Below are 17,388 nucleotides of genomic sequence, written 5' to 3'. Positions count from 1 at the left end.
GGGGTGGGGTGGCGGCAGTGGTGGAAACATCTCCTGAATCAAAATTAACAAGAGCTGAAGAAAAACTGTGGGATACACAGTTCTCTCAGCTGTGAATTGCTTCTTGCTCCTGTGTGGAAGTGACTTACAGATACTAGCCTCTGTGCTATTTAAAGTGCTACAGTGAAGCTGGTTAGTCTACATTGGCAAATGAAGGAGCCCTAACAAATTTTTTGGACTGAACTCATTTGACTTTTAATTTCCATCTGTGCTCTTGTTGCGTGCAGTTCTTTGGAAGGGAGAAGTGAGCAAATCTGGCTTGCATAGAACAGATGATTCGGTGTCAGAAGCGAAGTGAAGGCTGTACTTGAATGCAGTTTAGCCGTGGATCAGGAGAGGGAGTCTAGGAGCTCTGAAAACCAGATTTAGGGGGTGGGGTCGTTGCCTTTGGCTGCTCCACCCTCACTTTGTGTCAGCAGGTAGAAAGTGCTTGCAGTCCCAGGGGAGGGAGGCAGAGAGCAGAGAGTACAAGCTACGAGCCACAGGTTTTTTTGGAAGGGTTTTTGCCTCCCAGGAGCTGATCCAGTGGTGCTGTTCTGGAAAGGAAGCTCTCCCACGACCTCTGCAGAGCTGCCCAAGTCCACTCTACCCCACGGGTCCCTGCTACTCCTTTGAAGAACAAGATCACATTCTCCCTTAAAGCAACCTTCCGAAGTTTGCCGCTGGATTTCTGCTGTTTGAAGCAACTTCTTTCCTGCTCCCTGCTCAGACTTGCTTACTGTATCTGCTGAAAGAAGGGGAGGTTGTTCTGCTCAAACTCAAAAGGAGTTTTCAGAATTGCTCCTGGATTCCTAGCAAGATTTTTTTTTAGGTTGCTTTGGAAGCTAGATTGTCGCCACGCCTGGCCCACGAGTCTTCAGCCTGGAGTCAATTTTTCCTTCTGATTCAGACTGGAATTTCACATTTACCTGTATAGAATGTCTCTGCAAGTCTCCTCACTCTCCCCTCACTCCCTGAAATCTGTAAGTAAGATTCAGCACACATTTTGATTGATTACTGAAATATTTTTTTGTCCAGGATTTGTAGTGAACCTTCCAGCTGTTACTTAAACCCATGGATTCTCGGAGGCAAACTACATACCAGGTTTGCATGCCACTTAAAAAAAATATTTTCCCTCCTTTACTTGACTGAACAAACATTTTCACAGATAAATGTCTATGACTTTGTGCAGTCATGAAGATTTCCGGTGGATATTTTTTTTCTAATGTTTAGGATGCCTTCTTTCATGTTTTCAGTAATGCACATCTAAAAGCGGATATATTAATTCCGAGATTCGTATAGGAATGGAATAAAACGCACAGGTGTCTCTCTCTGTAGTTGTTTTTCCTGTTTGGGACCTTTTTAAATTTCCGAGATCTAAAAACATCTGAGCAATGTCTTGTTCCTTTCATGAATTTAGGGAGTTGCAGATTATACCATCTGGATTAAAAATGACAAACGGGTGGAAAATTCCAACCTAGAAGATTGATTTTAATACCCACAACCAGGTGACTGAGGTGTTGGCACCAGAGGCAGGTGGAGAGAAATAGATGAAGACATAGCTGATGACAGTGATCTTAATTTAACATGAAAAAAACTGGTTGACTGTTCTGACTCCTAAATGGAGCCCCTTTCCAGTCACCATTGCCTGTTCATGTGTGGCATGAAAAGGAGAGAGAGACAAGAATAGTTAATGTTCTTGGAGAGGAGTAGATGGGAAAAGTAACTCACTGGTCAGAAGTCAACAAGGGCTGCTAAGGCCATCTGATATCAGGAGATTGGCCCTGTTTGCCATCCTAGGATATAAGAGGCTAAAAGGATTTGGGAAGCAGAGATTGTCTTTCCATGGGGAACTGCCTTTCTCCAACCACCAGTTCTGACACCCTTCCCAGAAGAACCCAAGAGCTCTTTGTACCCTACGCTCCCCGAGCCCCCTTGGTTCTGCTTACAACGTCTGAGTTCATCTGGAGAAGGAGGAGGAGGAGGACCTGACCTGATCCTTGTAATCTTGTGGAGCTTGAGGCCTTCATACACGTGGCACGGAGAAACCCTCCTAGCACGGGGGAAACAAGGAGAACCCGGAGGTAGGGACGGCAGGTAACCCTGCTCTGTTTTCTCCTCTGACCCATTGACTGCCGCTGCCACACGGAGGGCTTCTAATCCTCAACAATTTTTGCCTGTTGTTGGAACCTGCTGGCGGGGTGAGGACACATTCCTGAGCAGTATGTGTGGCCGGAGCGCACTGCTGCACCTGGGAGCATGAGTGTTGGCCCCCAGCTACAGCTGGCAGTCCTCTGGCCTTGGCTGCTAATGGCTACGCTGCAGATACGCCTGGGCTACTCAGGACTGGCTCTGGTGGCGGCCATGGAAGCCGAGCGCTCTTTGGCCCAGAAGGCAATCATCCGGGTGATCCCTCTGAAGCTGGAGCCCCTCACACTGGAAGGAGTCTTCGCAAGTGTGGCCGAGGTCACCCCAGCTGAAGGGAAACTGCTGCAGGTAAGAGGACCTTTATTCTGCTTCCCCCCAGCCCCTCTCCCTGCCCCACATCTGTCCAGTGGTTTGTCTGTTGACTACAGGGGTCTTCCATTCCACCAAGAAACTAAAGCCTCAGAGTTTTCTTTCTTGTGGAGGTGCCCACCTGTCTGGTTTTCAGTGTTGTTTTTTTCAGAGTGATAAATATGCTTTGAATTACTCCTCTTCGGCTGCTAGGCAAGCATAAGGTTAGGGACATGTAGCTTCCATGCAAAAGTGTGAATTCTCTTTGTGAATGAAATATGAAGGCACCAAATACCCTAGGTTTTCTCTCCCTCTCTCTTGGATGCATCATTTTGGTCTTCCTCCATTGCATCCAGAAACCTTTCCTTCCATTTGGTTTCTTTTGGTGACAAGGTGCTTTTCCAAATAGTCACCTCCAGTGATCTGCTCCCTTCTCCTGTCCCAAAGAGCTGTGTTCTGAAGTGATGGCCATGTACCTTCTGACCATGAGTTTCTACTATGACTCAGAAACCTCAGTCATGGGTCCTCTTGTTTTGGTCATGAGAGGGAGAGATGCACGAAGGGGCTTCTTGCAAATGGGAAAACCCAACGCCCCTCGTTGTGAAGCCCAGTCTATTGTGATGGAGCACAGCTGCTGCTCTGCTTTCGTGTGCCATCTTGCCTCGCAACCTGTGACTCACCTCGCAGGGTCCTCACATGACTTGAGTTCATTGTTCTCAAGGCAAGTAGTACAAAGCCCAGCCGATGCCCTGTAGTTTACAAAATCCAGTTCAGAACCCTTAATGAGTTGGAAGCTGCCGACAGTGGTTGAATTTAGCTGGGCTGAAACCAAAATTGTAAATGAGTTTTGGAGCAGTTGCATTGGATTGTACTGGTTTGAGGGGGCTACTTGGGAGACAGAGAAGAAACAAAAAGTGGCAAATTTACTGGGTGGTTTATGAATGCCCATGTGAACAGAAGAAGATAAGAAGAGCTTGCTGGATCAGGACAACGGCCCATCTGGTCCAGCATCCTGTTGTTACAGTGGCTGACCAGATGCCTGTGGGAAATGCACAAACATAAGAGCACTCCTATGGCTCAATGGATCAAATTGTTGAGGTCCAGGAGTTGAGGGATTAAGAATGCAACTGCCCACTAACATGTGAGAGAACATGAGTCTTCTCTTGGGTTCCTGTGTCTTGTCTTGGTGGTGTTGGTAGAGCATCCATCTTGCATGTGGAAGGTCCTTGCTTCTTATATTCCTAGCATCTCCATCTCAAAGGATCTGATGTGAGTAGAGCTAAGAGCCCTGTCTGTGACTCAGAGAACCTCTGCCAGTCAAAGTAGAAAATGTTAAGCGAGTTGGACCAATTTTTCAGTGCAGCACCAGGCAGCTTCATATGATTAAAGGAACATGTACTTGCTTGGGGCAGGCCTATTTAAATGTGGAAGAGCCTTGCTTCATTGCTGACATCACTTATTAAAGGATCTCAGATAACATGCTGGGAAAGACCTCTCTCTGCATGAGATCCTGGCTGCCAGTCAGAGTAAGTGAGACTGGCTGCAAGGAGCAGCAGCACAAGGCAGCTTCGTACATTGCATTGGATTTATTTACTTTTCGGCAATGTTCACGAGATGTCTGATGCTGACATCAGTCAATCACAGCTTAGATGCTAGTAGTGATAAAGTTGGCTCTGGATACTTGTTCAGAGAGTTTTGGGCAAATGATTACCTTCTGGAGATGCAGAATCTTATCTCGCAGAGCGGAATTAGATGGTTCTGGAATAGAACATCTCTGATGATTGCAAACGAGAATAAGCTTGCCTCCTGCACGCTTCCAGAGCAAAAGAATGTCCCGTCACCTTGATCTGACTATCTCAATCTTTTTTAGAATCCTAGAACTGCAGAATTGGAAGGGACACCACAGGGTCAGTTAGTCCAGCCCCCTACAATGCAGGAATTACAGCTAAAGAATCCATGCAAGAGTAATATTAATATTACTCATAGTTCTTGTATCCCGCCTTATTTTGTCCAAGGCTCTCAGAGAAACCTATATGGCATACACAGTAATTTAGCTTATTTTATCTTCAGAACAACCCTACAATATACATTATTACTGAGAGATAATAAATGGCCCGAGGTCCCCTATTATTTATTTATTTTCATGCCACCGATATGCTTGGAAGTCTAAAAGGACCAGTCCCTGCCTGATGAAGGAACATAGAGGAATTTGACAACAGGGGAAGTGGAGGCAGGGAAAGAATGTGCAATTATTCCATTAATTTCTTAGATTTATTTCCTGCAACTTTCTCCAACATGTATGCATATTTAGGCTTGGTGACAGACTAAGTTACAGTATAGCATGGTTGTGCAGAAGACTTCCTAGAAAAGTTGGGTATTAAGGGGGAATTTGAAGGAAGTGAGAGATGGTAGCATCCATGCGTTGTGGGGGAGGAGGTCCAAGCAAAGGAGAAAAGATGGGGTCATATGAGAGAGCTGTGGGTCCCATCCATCATGTGGCTGATTCAAGGCCCATATTTATTTATTTATTTACAGTATTTATTTATTCAGTCTGTGGCACCAAGTACATCATACCGGCTTTCAAACATCTTGTCATGAGCTGAAAGGCCCCTGCTGGGACCCGGTGCTAGAGAGAGCATGATTCTGCAACTGTTATTTGTGCCTTTCATAACTAACAGGTTAGGGTTGCTGCTATGTGTTCTGTGTAGAACTGCCTTTAAAAATGGCAGTGGCTCACATAATGATGGTCAATAGCCACAATTGTACTCTGTGTGTTCGGTATGAATTGTTTATTGTTGTTGATGCTGCAGGCAAATTTAATAAAAACTTTTTTTTTAAAGAATAAACTGCCAGAATGTTATCTGAGCCTATCATATGGAGCCTACAATTTAGAGGGCTGGCTTTAGCCTTTGGAGCCGCCAGACCCAAAGTGGGCTATATTGCCCCTTCCGGAGGGGGCAGTGTGATTCCCTAGGGGACTTGAATTAACTAAACTACATAGTGTTAACGGGATTTTGAATAAGCATGCATTGAATTGTTGCCATTTCATGTTTTACTGTGTTTATTCTCTTCCTTAGTGTGTCATGCAAACTGCTATTCTGAATAATTCTTTTTATATGCCTCATCCACACTATATATCGATTTCATACCACTTTAACAGTCATGGTTTTCCCCAAGGAATCCTGGGAACTGTAGTTTGTTATGGGTGCTAGAAACTGTGAAGTGACTCCCACCTTTCTCCCAGGACTATAATTCCCAGAGTTCCCTGGGAAGAGGGATTGACTGTTAAACCAGTTTGGCATGGATGTGCCCTATAGTGTGTGGTAAGGGGCATTCTGAATGATTGTATGGAACCAAGGGGATGGTGGCCCCCCAAAAACTGGGAACCACGGATTTAGAAATCTACTCTGAGTGGGACTAACATTAGATACAACCCATAAGCTTTTCCATTGTTGGCACTGATATTATGCAACACTCTCCCAAGGGACACCAGTCTCCATCACCTTCTGGCTGGCAATAAAATTCCAGTTATTCATTGAGGACAGGGAGGCATTGAGATAGGGCAGGCTGATTGTGAGTAGCTTCCTTTTGACCCATCTGTTGGCTGCTGCTATTCGTTATTCCTGCTGTGTTGATTTGACCTCCTGCCCATTATAAATTGATTTATAATCTTTTTATTGTGGTAGTCCACCCCAGGAGGTCTTTTATTTGGAAAGTGTTTGAAGTCAATAAACAACAAGGAACTTGGGAGCCCACAGTGATACCTGGAGGCCAATTGTCGCAAATAACTTCTAGGTCAAAAGCTCAAAATCTGGCAGCTACACATCTGGTAAGGCCACCTCTGAATCCATTGTCCAAGCAAGGCAAGGACTCAGTGGTGGCTGTTTTTTTTAGGGTAGTGGCACCTCTCAGCACCTCTCTTCTGCATGCGTCCAGGACTTCAAACAGGCTGATATCTTCTGTGCATCCTTAGAATCCAACAGGGCCATTGCTGGCTGCACCACATGTACCAGCAATCTTCAAAATTTATTTTTGAATGGACGTACCCATGTTCCCTTGAGAGAAAGTGGGTACTGAAATGACAATAATAAAACCAATTTTTAAAGAAAGAAAATAACTATATGCTAACATATCAACTAATCAAAAAGGAAGTCACAAAAACACACATACAAAATGTTTCTTAGCTTTAACAAAAGGTGAGCAAAGAGGCATAATTCCTCTGATCTACAGGAATGTCCTTGTTCCACAGTATCAGGGCCACAGCTGCTAAGGATGTGCTTCTAATTCTCAAACTGCACAGGTAGATGGTAGTTGAAACAAGGCCTGTTTTGATGAATAACAATGGCAGGAGGGTTGATGCAAGGAGATGCAGTCTTTAAGGATGTGGGTCTCAGCCAGTGCTGGTAAAAAAAACCCAAAACCAAAACCCCAGTCCCTTGAATTGTGCACAGAAGTGCACGTTGCCAAGGCTGCTAAGGACAGACTGAGCACACTTCCTTTTCCTGAGCTTCTTGTGCTACCTGAAGCACTTCCAACATCTTCAAGGGCAGTCCAATAGCAAGCACATTGCAGCAGTCCATCCTGAAGACTTACACATTATGTTGCACAGATCTGTTGCAAGGGACAAGCACTTGATCTTCTGAGGGATTCTTTCAACACTGGGGGTGGGGGTGGGAGGGGAAGCTGCCATTCAGGCATCCTGTCTGAATGGCAAAAGATGCACAAATCCAGGGCAGAACCTGCCAGGTTGAGCTTCTGCAACATCTGCTCAAAGACAGAACAGTTTTAGAAAATCAAAAGTCGGTTTAGGTTAAGGGGATGGATGCCCATGCAGCTTGGGGAAAGGAGAGGCCTTTAGGTCGTTCTGAGTTGGAATTGAAGGTGTGGGCAACATGGAGTAATGCCCTGACTCTCATATTCAGGAGGGTCAAGTAGCGGAAATCAAGGATAGTGTAAATGCAAAAGGCTGATATGAGATGAAGCAGACAAAGAGCCAAAAGAGGTCCCTCTCAGGAGGGAGGGAGAAAACCCTGCTCCGCACATAGATCTGCCACTCTAAGCCCCAATCCAGTGCCAGAGGGTCTGTGTGGGGAGACTGAGGTGTGTAGCGCTGTAAACCTGGGGTTTGCCTGGTCAGGTGAGGGAGCGGGGTGGGGGGTGGACTTGCTTGTCATCCTCCACTGGCCTTGCTCTGTGTGCTGTGAGCAGGAAGGAGCATGATGCTGGGAGGTGGTCAAAGGAAACAAGCAGGAGGCGAGGGCATCAGAAGGGGGCTCAGTTTCAAGCCAGAGTTCTCAAAGTGAGTTTGGTAGTGCTCAAACCCCCGCCCTGCCCAATAATTGCATTTTAATCTGGGTTGGTGATGGTCCCATGTAACACTAGATCAGACAAGTGGGGGGGGGGGGAGAGAGGCTATGTCATGCCTAAACCCCGATTGTGGCCATGATTCAGAAGAGAACCCAATCCCATCCCATCCCCCCTTTTAATTTCACAAATGCCAGCCCCATTGTCCTAAATAGTTTTGGATTAAGAGTGCTTAACTAGATAGGAAGCTTCCAAGACTGGAGGCTCACTTCCTCCTTACATTAATGCAACCTGAGAGCGAATTAGAAACCTACAAAGGTTTAAACTCAAATCACTCCCAGCTTGGCTTTTGCATGCATATATTCACATATATTTTACATATATAGATTGCGTACTCTAAAGGGCCTCAACGCTACAGTAACCTCAGGGGGAAAAACAACTTTCTGCCATAGTCTTAACCTAGTGTTTTCATTTTAACCCCTTTGAACTGTCTCATTTTCTCTCAGTACCGCATTTTATTTCAGTACCCCATCTCTGTTGACCCCCTTGCATGCTGTAACATTTGCATTCTCCATCTTCCGATAGTCTCTTTTTTCTTCAGTCAGGTTTTCTTGTTGCCTTTCTTTTTCTTAATCCCCATCTCTTTCCCCTCCCTGCCTTCGCATCTTTCCCCTCCTCCTTGCACAGCTCTGCAGCAGAAGCACACAAGCCTTTCACACTCCCAGCAAGTCACTCTGTAGGAAGGCTAGGGTGTCTTGTATGGCAGGTTGGTTGGTTGCATTTGGCTGAAAATATTCACCGTAGTTCCACTTCACTTCTAAATCCAGGAACAGGAAAGCACCATTTCTCCATTTTGGCTGCAAAAAGTAGGTGCCTTACGTGGTGCAGACCTTGCTTAATTAAGTGATATTATTCTAGAGGATTTGTTCTGGACTAACCACTGCTTTTTCTTTTCTTTTTTTCAATGGGAAAGGGAGTGAAACTTCATCCGGATCAACATTCCTTTGCAATATCTATAGCTGTGAAGGAAGTGGCCTGTTCACTGCGCTCTTGAATTTAGCAAGAAATTTAAGCGCGTAGTGAACACCCAGCTTCCTTCATGGCTATAGATATACCACCTGCTTGCTTTCAAGAAAATAACACAAGCAAGACAGGGGGACGCCTGATCAAAATGTGCAAAATTCAGGTGGTGCAGCCCCTGCATGGGGACTGCATTGCCACAAGTTTCACATTTGGAACTTTCCCCTCTCTTTGCTGCCGTAATATACATTTCAGTCTTTCAGTTGTGCTCCATCTTGAAACATGTAGATATGATGAGCTCCCAGCATGTACCTGTATTTCTACCACCACAGAGGAATGATTGGTGACTTGTGAGGCATGTTCACAGTTCACGCACAACAACCCCAAGACCTGTCCAGCACCCTGTTTGTGAGCTAAGGGTGTGCCCTAGGACTGCTCACATCCCCATAATTCTTTGCAGCGTATAAGGGCTCAAACGCAAAGCTCATTGGCAGCTGAAAACATTTTGACAGTTTTTCCTGAAGGCAGGAGGACTGATCTCTAACACCAGGGTAATAAGCAGGGCTGCTATATGTTCTCCTGGTTGGCACTGGCATGGAGAGAGAAAAGTGTAGGATGTAGAATGGGGTACGTAAACTTGCTTTCATTGTGTTAAAGGTACTAGTCCTCATGGGTGCAAAACTCCATATTTGGGAGGATGATATTTAGCATTGGGGAGCACTGGATGCAGTGACCAGATTCGGGGGTGGGTGTGACACAATTGTCTTAGTACAGGAAATCTCACTGAATTTGGGAGTGAGGAGGCAAGTAGGAGACACCATACATTTTTTGCTTTTTAAACGTTCATCGGCATTCATTTCCTGCATAGTCCATATCCATTGTGCTAAACATCCAGTTCCTTTGATGATCCGTGTGTGTCGTGAGTTGACATTCCTGCTACCTGATAAGATCACCCCTAGTTTCTTAACTCATGAAAAGATTGGTTAACCACAGCCCCATGACTGGTTTAGCATGAAAAGCTACCCTTCAGAGGCTCCTAGCTGTAGGAGGAGAGCAGCAGTGAACATGGTACGTTTGGGTGAACTCAAGTCTCTGGGTACCTGGCAGCTTCTTGCTCCAGAACTGATGAATGAACTTCCCCAGAGGCTGAGTACAGGTGTTAAACAGCACCAGGGACAAGATCTTATCTTGCGGTGGTAAAATAATTCCTAGGGGCACAGCAGCAGTTGCCCAACACTGCCTTTGAGGACCGAACCCCTCAGGTAGGAACAGAAGGGAGTGCTCAGCAGTTTCCCAATATCCTTTGAGATTGTTCAGGATGAGTTGATGGTCAGCATTGATCACTATTAAGAGAGGCCAGGAGAATAATCAGATTACCATTCCCCTCCAGACACAGGTCGTTGCCTGGGGACAGTCGTGTGGGTCCAGGGGTCCACGTTTATCTTTTTATTTATTTCATAAAATTTATACACTGCGTGACTGTAGAAAACAGCCTCAAAGTGGTTTATAGAGAGAATAAAACAGTAAAATTATCAGTAAAAGCAACTCTTTAAGACATTCAAAAGATAAAATAAGCAAGAAACTAGAAACAGATCAAAACATACATACACATTCTACGTATCTGGGGAGACTTGCCTAAACAAAAATGTTCTCAGCAAGAGCCAAAAAGACTACAGTGAAGGCGCCTGTCTGATATCAAGAGGCAGGGAGTTCCTGAGTATAGGTGCTGCCACACTAACACATCAATTTCTTATAAATGTGGAATGGGTATGATGTGGCACCTGCAGCATTGCTTGTTTCGCCTCAGAAAACGGGATCCCTTCTTTCAAAGAAGACTTTAAACTGGTTCACCTCCACACACCTAGCTGCCTTGCCTTCAAATGGTTACATGAGCTAGTTGAGAGTTCCCTACAAGAACTGGAATGAATACACCTGGGGCTGAAGATCTTGCCCAGCCTCCTGACTCATCCCAGTGAAGCCAAGAGCAGAGGCCTCAAAATTGGTGTCTGGCCAATCCTGAACCGTGACTGATGCCTGTTGTGACACCCAAAATGGACACTTTAATTTGCTGGTGAAGAAGACCTGTCCTTCTCCATCTCTCTGTCTTGCACACACTCATGCACTAGAGAAATAATCGTCCACTACAATAGTTGTTGTTGAAAAACGGGTAAAGGTTAAAGTATCTCTGACCATTAGGTCCAGTCATTGACGACTCTGGGGTTGCATGCTCATCTCGCTCTATAGGCCGAGGGAGCCGGCGTTTGTCCGCAGACAGCTTCTGGGTCATGTGGCCAGCATGGTGAACCAGAGCAGCACACGGAAACGCCGTTTACTTTCCCGCCAGAGCGGTACCTATTTATCTACTTGCACTCTGATGTGCTTTCAAACTGCCAGGTGGGCAGGAGCCGGGACCGAACAACGGGAGCTCACTCCATTGCAGGGATTCGAACCACTGACCTACTGATCGGCAAGCCCTAAGCTCTGTGGTTTAGACCCACGTCCCTCTGCCACCCAGGAAATTGGTTCAGCTGGGAATGCCTTTTAATGCAACGCTACCCAATTTGCACTTTCTGAAGTGATAGATGAGCCAATTTTTAGCCAGGAGAAGAGAAGAAAAGACTGAGAAGTGATAGGATAGCCATCTTCAAATATCTAAAGGGCTGTCCCAAGGAAGATGCAGCAAGCTTGTTGGTTTTTTGCTGCTCCAGAGGGAAGGACCCAGAACCAATGGATTCAAATGACAACAAAAGGAGATTCTAGCTCAACAGCTGGAAGAACTTCCTGACAGTAAGAGCTGTTTGACAGTGGAACGGATTCCTTCGGAAGTTTGTGGGAGGTTTTTAAATAGAGGTTGGCTGGCCATTTGTCAGGGATTCCTTGCTTGTGATTCCTGCATTGCATCAGGTTGGGCTGGGCTACTAGCCATGATGGGTATGCTCTGCCTGGAGTTGGAGGCAGTGATGCGTCTGAAAACCAGTTGCTGGAAACCAAAGGAGGTGGGAGAGCTCTTGCACTCAAATCTTGCTTGTGGGTTTCTCATTGGAGTATCTGGTTGGCTAATGTGAGAACAGGATGCTAAACTAGATGGGCCACTGGCCTGATCCAGGAGGCCCTTTTCCTGTGTTCTCATATTAGCATGGCCATATGATGCTCTGGAACAGAAGGGAGCACAGCCATGCCAGCTGAGGGGAGTTGTAGTCCAACACATCTGGAAGCCTGCAGACACCAGGCTACAATTACCATTGTAACCTGATGGCACTGCGAAGTTGACCACTGCTACTTTTGAAATCTCCTTTTGCCCGATATTGAAATACATCCCAATTGCCCTGAACATGACACAGGCCATAAACTTTCAAATGGGTATCTTTGGCTTCCCTCGTCCACATTTCCTTACTGCTGATTTGTATAATTATTAACAAATCAGTGGGCTTTGGGGCACAAAGTGCAATTGGCCTATGGGGAAAGTGCTTTGAAATGATGCTGCCGTGAGGCCAGACCCTCCATTCTCCAGCACACGCACACAATATATTTATCACGATTGTATACCATTAACAGTCATGGTTTCCACCAAAGAATTCTGGGAACTGTAGTTTTTTGAGGGCTGGGAATCGTTGGACACTCCTATATCCTTCACAGAGCTACAATTCCCAGAGTTCCATGGGGAGACAGATTGATTGCTAGACCAGATTAAGTCTGCGGTGTGGATCTTCCCTGATATGAATGTATTTGGCATGAGTGCAGCAATCGCTGGCAAACATCCTTTAGCTTACATAATAACTATGGATGCAAGGCATTGCAGCGGCTGATAGGCCACTTAAAAGCATACAGGAAAGCAGGTGAGATGTCCCCACCCTTGCAAGTTAAAGGTGTGCAATTGCAGAACGTTTCCCTTGAGCTTATTTCTTATTCTGTTTATTGCATTTATACCCCATCTTCTTCTCTAAGGAGCTTGAGGTGGTGTACATTGCTCCCCTCCACATTAAATCCCCACAACAACCCTGTGAGGTAGGCTAGGCTGAGAGGCAGTGACAGGCCCCCGAGGTCACCCAGTGAGTTTTTGTAGCCGAGTGGAGATGGGAACCTTGATGTCCTAGGGCCTACTACGCCACACTGACACTGAGTTATGGGAACAAAGCACTTTCTTGGTCTCTTGAGAGAGATGCAAAGCACAGTGGGAAGCTCCTGTTCATTTTACTGGGGAGGCCTTTCCACCAGATTGTCCCCAAAGTTAGAGAACAGCAGAGGAAAGGGAAATGTGGCTTTCTTATGCTTGCATTCTGCCCCGCACCCTCCCACTCCATAAAAACCAGGTGTACACACACACACTGTACACTATGAGCTCTTATCTTAGTTTTTCCAACAGTACTACAAGAGTAAACATGGAGCTCTGTTTCCACCTCTTGCTTCCCTTCGCTGTTCAAAGCTGCAAAAGACTCAGCCTTGGATCTCAACTGTGCCTGAGCATGTATCCCAAACAGGCCTCTAGGCTGTTGTTGTTATCATCCTCATCCTCATCATTAACATAAGAAGAGTCCGCTGGATCAGGCCAGTGGCCCATCTAGTCCAGCATCCTGTTCTCACAGTGGCTGACCCCAGATGCCTCTTCCTAGGAAGGCTGCAAGCAGGACCAGAGCCCAAGAGCACTCTCCCCTCCTGTGGTTTCTAGCCATCCATAGCTCTCTCCTCCATGAATTTGTCTAATCCTCTTTAAAAGCCATCCAAGTCGGTGGCCATCACTGCATCCTATGGAAGCGAGTTCCACAGTTTAACTATGCACTGTGTGGATACGTAATTGTTGCTGCTGCTGTTATATTTATTTATAACACACCTTTTCCCCATGGCGGCTTACAAAACAACCCAGATAAAATGCAAAAAGCTAAAAAGCACATAAAAGATAATCACTTAGTTCTAACTCAAGTAGAATTAAAAAAGCAAATATATTAAAGTGCAGATAATTAAAATAGCCCAGCCCTAATTAAAAGCCCTTTCCTTAAAAAAACACACACAACCAGTCAGTTCCCAAAGGCCTATCGGAACAAAACTGTCTTCACCTGCCAGTAGAAGGACAGCAGGGAGGGACACAGTCTGGTTTCTCTAGGGAGAGAGTGCCAGAGTCTGGGAGCAGCCACTGAGAAGGCACTCTCCTGCAACTCCACCAAGTGTGCCTGGGGGCAGGCGTCCCTCAACTCACAAAAAAGCAGCCTTTTTATGTTATTATTTTATTCTTATATACCAAGGAGCTCAAGGGGGCCACATGTGCCTTGTCCCCTTCCTGTTTTATTCTCACAACAACCTGGTGAGGTAGGTTAGGCTGAGAGGCAGTGACTGCCCCAAGGCCACCCAGTGAGCTATATGGCTGAGTGGGGATTTGAACCCAGATCTCCTAGCCCAACACTCTAACTGGCACACTGGCTCTTGATGTGAGGATCGAACCTTAGGTGGCATCAAGGTATTTTTATTTGTGCACCCCATCAAAAGAGTCTTGATAACAACTGTATAACAACCATATCTGCTGCACACCAGGGTTGCCATATTTCAAGCTTTTTTTGGTGAAGTTTTTGAGCTTTTTTGTTTTTGGCAAAATCGCAAAAAAATAATAATGCTGTTTTTGAGCTATTTCTATGAAAAATTGGCAAAAACGACATGGGCTCCCACACATCTGGATTTCCCCGGATATTTGTTTTGGCCAATTTCTGCCCAGATATTGCTGACAACTGCAGTATTTTGGATATGTCCAGGAAATTCCAGACATAGGCAACCCTACGCACACCCCTAGCCTGGTGCTTTCTGCGCGTTTTAGACTACAGCTCCAAATTCTAGGAATGATAGGAGCTGTAGTCCGAGATATCTGGAGGGCACTAGCTTGGGGAAGACTGGCAAATGGAAATGTGGCAAGAGTTGTTGTTTTGCCGAGTTTTGTGCTTCACGTGCAGATAGCCATTTATAAAATTACTCATGGCATGGAGAAATTTGATGGAGAACACTAGAACACCACTGCTAGACATCCAATGAAGCTGAATGTTGGAAGATTCAGGGCAGATGAAAAAGGAAGCACTTTTTCATGCAGCTCATAGTTAAACTGTGGAACTCCCTCCCCCTGGAGGCAGTGATGTTCACCAACTTGGATGGCTTTAAAAGAAGATTAGGCAAATTCATGGAAGAGAGGGCTATCGAAGGCTACTAGCCATGATGGCTCAGCTCTGCTTTCACAGTTTGAGGCAGCAATGTAGAGTGGGAAGGGACCATGAGGGTCATCTATAGCTCAGCCCCCTGCAATGCAGGAATCTTTTGCCCAATGTGTTGCTCAAACCCATGACTCTGAGATTAAGAGTCTCACACTCGATACCAACTGGGCTATCCCTGCTCTGATGTTCTTAAGATAGCAGATGCAAAGGAGTCTGAAGCTACAGATTTCAGAGATTAAAAAATGGAAACGTTGAGAATTCCTAATGCTTGCTTGCTACTTTGGAAGCAAAGGCAGGTGAGCAGGAACTCCCAGATCGGCAGAGGAATCCAGGAAGATTTATAGAAGCATCCCTTGGTGCAGAACATGAGAGCGAGTTTTAAAAGGATGGTGCCGCCGCCACCGCTGTTACGAAAACATGAACAGGCATGCACAAATATTCCTCACATTTTTCTTCTCTCTCTAACAATTATTTCTTTTTCTTTTTTTAAAAAAGGCACAGGGTCTCCAAATTAGATTTCCATCTTCTTTGAAGTTCCCAGAGATGCCTCCTTGCTAGGAACATGCTTGAGGTTGGAAGGTCAGCGAGGAGGGGACCGCGGTGACTGCTTAAGAGAGCTGGGGAGGGCAGGTCAAGAGTGTTTTCTGCATCTTGGGCTGCGACCCTAAACACTCACGGGTTGGGAGAGAGAACCTTGTAGAGTTCAGTGAGACTCACTTGCATGTTAAGACACACAGGGTCCTCCTGGGTACGGGATTATAAACACAGAGAACACAGCTGGATCAAGCCAATGGCCTCTCTGGCCCAGCATCCTGTTCTCACAGTGGCTGACCAGATGCCTCTTTTGGGAAACCCTCAAGGAAGAGCACCAGAGCCATCTCCCCTCCGGCAACTGGTGTTCGGAAGCATTACTGCCTCTGACTATGGAGACAGACCAGAGCCAGGATGGCTAGTAGCCATTGACAGCATTACCCTCCATGAATTGGTCCAATCCTCCTTTTCAGCCATCCGAGTTGGTGTCCGTCACTGTCTCCTGTGGGAGCGAGTGCCATAGTTTTAGCTACGCACTGTGTAAAGAGGAATTTCCTTTTATCTGTCCAGAATCTCCCAATGTTCATTTTTATTGGATGCCCCTGATGTCTAGCCACTGGTGCGTGATGAATTTTTTCATAGGGGAACATATACAGCCACAGGCGCAAGCTTGCGAGGGCGATCGGAAGGGGTGATGTCATATGTGTGAGCATTGGCCTCCCTTACTAAGCTGGGCAGAAGCTTCCCAGGCTTTGGGAAGGGGACTAGCCTGCCCCCCCCCCCCAGTCCACTGACCACACACTGTTGCGGTCTAGCACTATGAGAGAGGGAGAAAAACTTTCTTGCTGCATCACCTAGTCCCGGGCATATCTAATCACCCTCATGAGCACGAAGCATAAGAGCACAAGAAGAGCTTTGCTGGATCAGGCCAGTGGCCCATCTAGTCCGGCATCCTGTTCTCACAGGGGCCAACTGGATGTCCCAATGGAAAATCTGTATGCAGGACTCAAGCACCAGAGCCTTCTCTCCAGCAACTGGTATTCAGAAGCATCACTGTCTCCAGCTGCGGAGGCAGAGCACAGCCACAGATGGAAGGAACCTTACGGGGTGCCCTAGTCCAGCACACATCTCAGTGCAGGATCCACAATATACTGATAAGCTGCAACCTCCTTGGCAGGTGGCGGTCCGTCCTCTGCTTTAATACCTCCAAGGAAGCAGAGCCCACCTCCCTAGTTAGTCCTGCTGTTGGATAGGTTTCAATGTTAAGAAATGCCTCCAGATGTTTAGCTGCCATCTTCCTCTTTGCAATTCCCCCCCAATGCTCCCAGCCATGAGGCAACAGAGAGCAAGCCTGATCCATCTTCTATTTGACCAAAATCCATCAGATACTTAAAGGTCCTTATTATCCCATCATAGCCATACCTTCTCCAGGTCTTTTTGTTTCCAGACTCCATGCCTTCCTGGACACCCTCAACTGGTTGTGCTCCAGTTTAGCAGTGTCAGGTGCTGCCCTAGGCTGAGTTAGACCATTGGTCCAGTGTTGTCTGCACTGACTGGCAGCAATGGCTGTGCAGGGTTTCAGGCTGGGGACATTCCCTGCCCTCCCTGGAGATAACTAGTCAATTAAGCTTTCATAGAATCATCGAGTTGGAGGTGGCCCGGGGTCAACCCCCTAGTCCAACCCCCTGCAATGCAGGAATATGCAGCCGTCCCATATGGGAATCAAACCTGCAGTCTTGGCATTATCAGCACCACACTCTAACCAACTAAACTATGCCAGAGATTGAACTTGGAAACCTTGTGCATGCAGAAGAGATGCTCTCCTGGTACAGCC

General features: G+C 46.3%; 1 protein-coding gene across 2 annotated transcripts in view; it reads left to right on the top strand.

Moving 5' to 3' along the window:
- Positions 1 to 17,388, top strand: part of RNF43 (ring finger protein 43) — a 52,656-nt gene continuing 35,268 nt past the window's right edge. For both annotated transcript variants that reach the window (XR_014151897.1, XM_081843817.1), the window contains exon 1: positions 1 to 2,514. Coding sequence is in view for 1 of the 2 variants with exons in the window: in XM_081843817.1 (XP_081699943.1) it covers positions 2,278 to 2,514 (237 nt within the window). In the remaining variant the exon portion in view is untranslated. The remainder of the gene's footprint in view (positions 2,515 to 17,388) is intronic.

The sequence above is a fragment of the Podarcis erhardii genome, assembly GCF_964252035.2.
Source record: "Podarcis erhardii genome assembly, chromosome: 16".
Classification (NCBI taxonomy): domain Eukaryota; kingdom Metazoa; phylum Chordata; class Lepidosauria; order Squamata; family Lacertidae; genus Podarcis; species Podarcis erhardii.
Note: the sequence above shows the minus strand (reverse complement) of the source record. Positions and strands in the feature narration are given on the sequence as shown.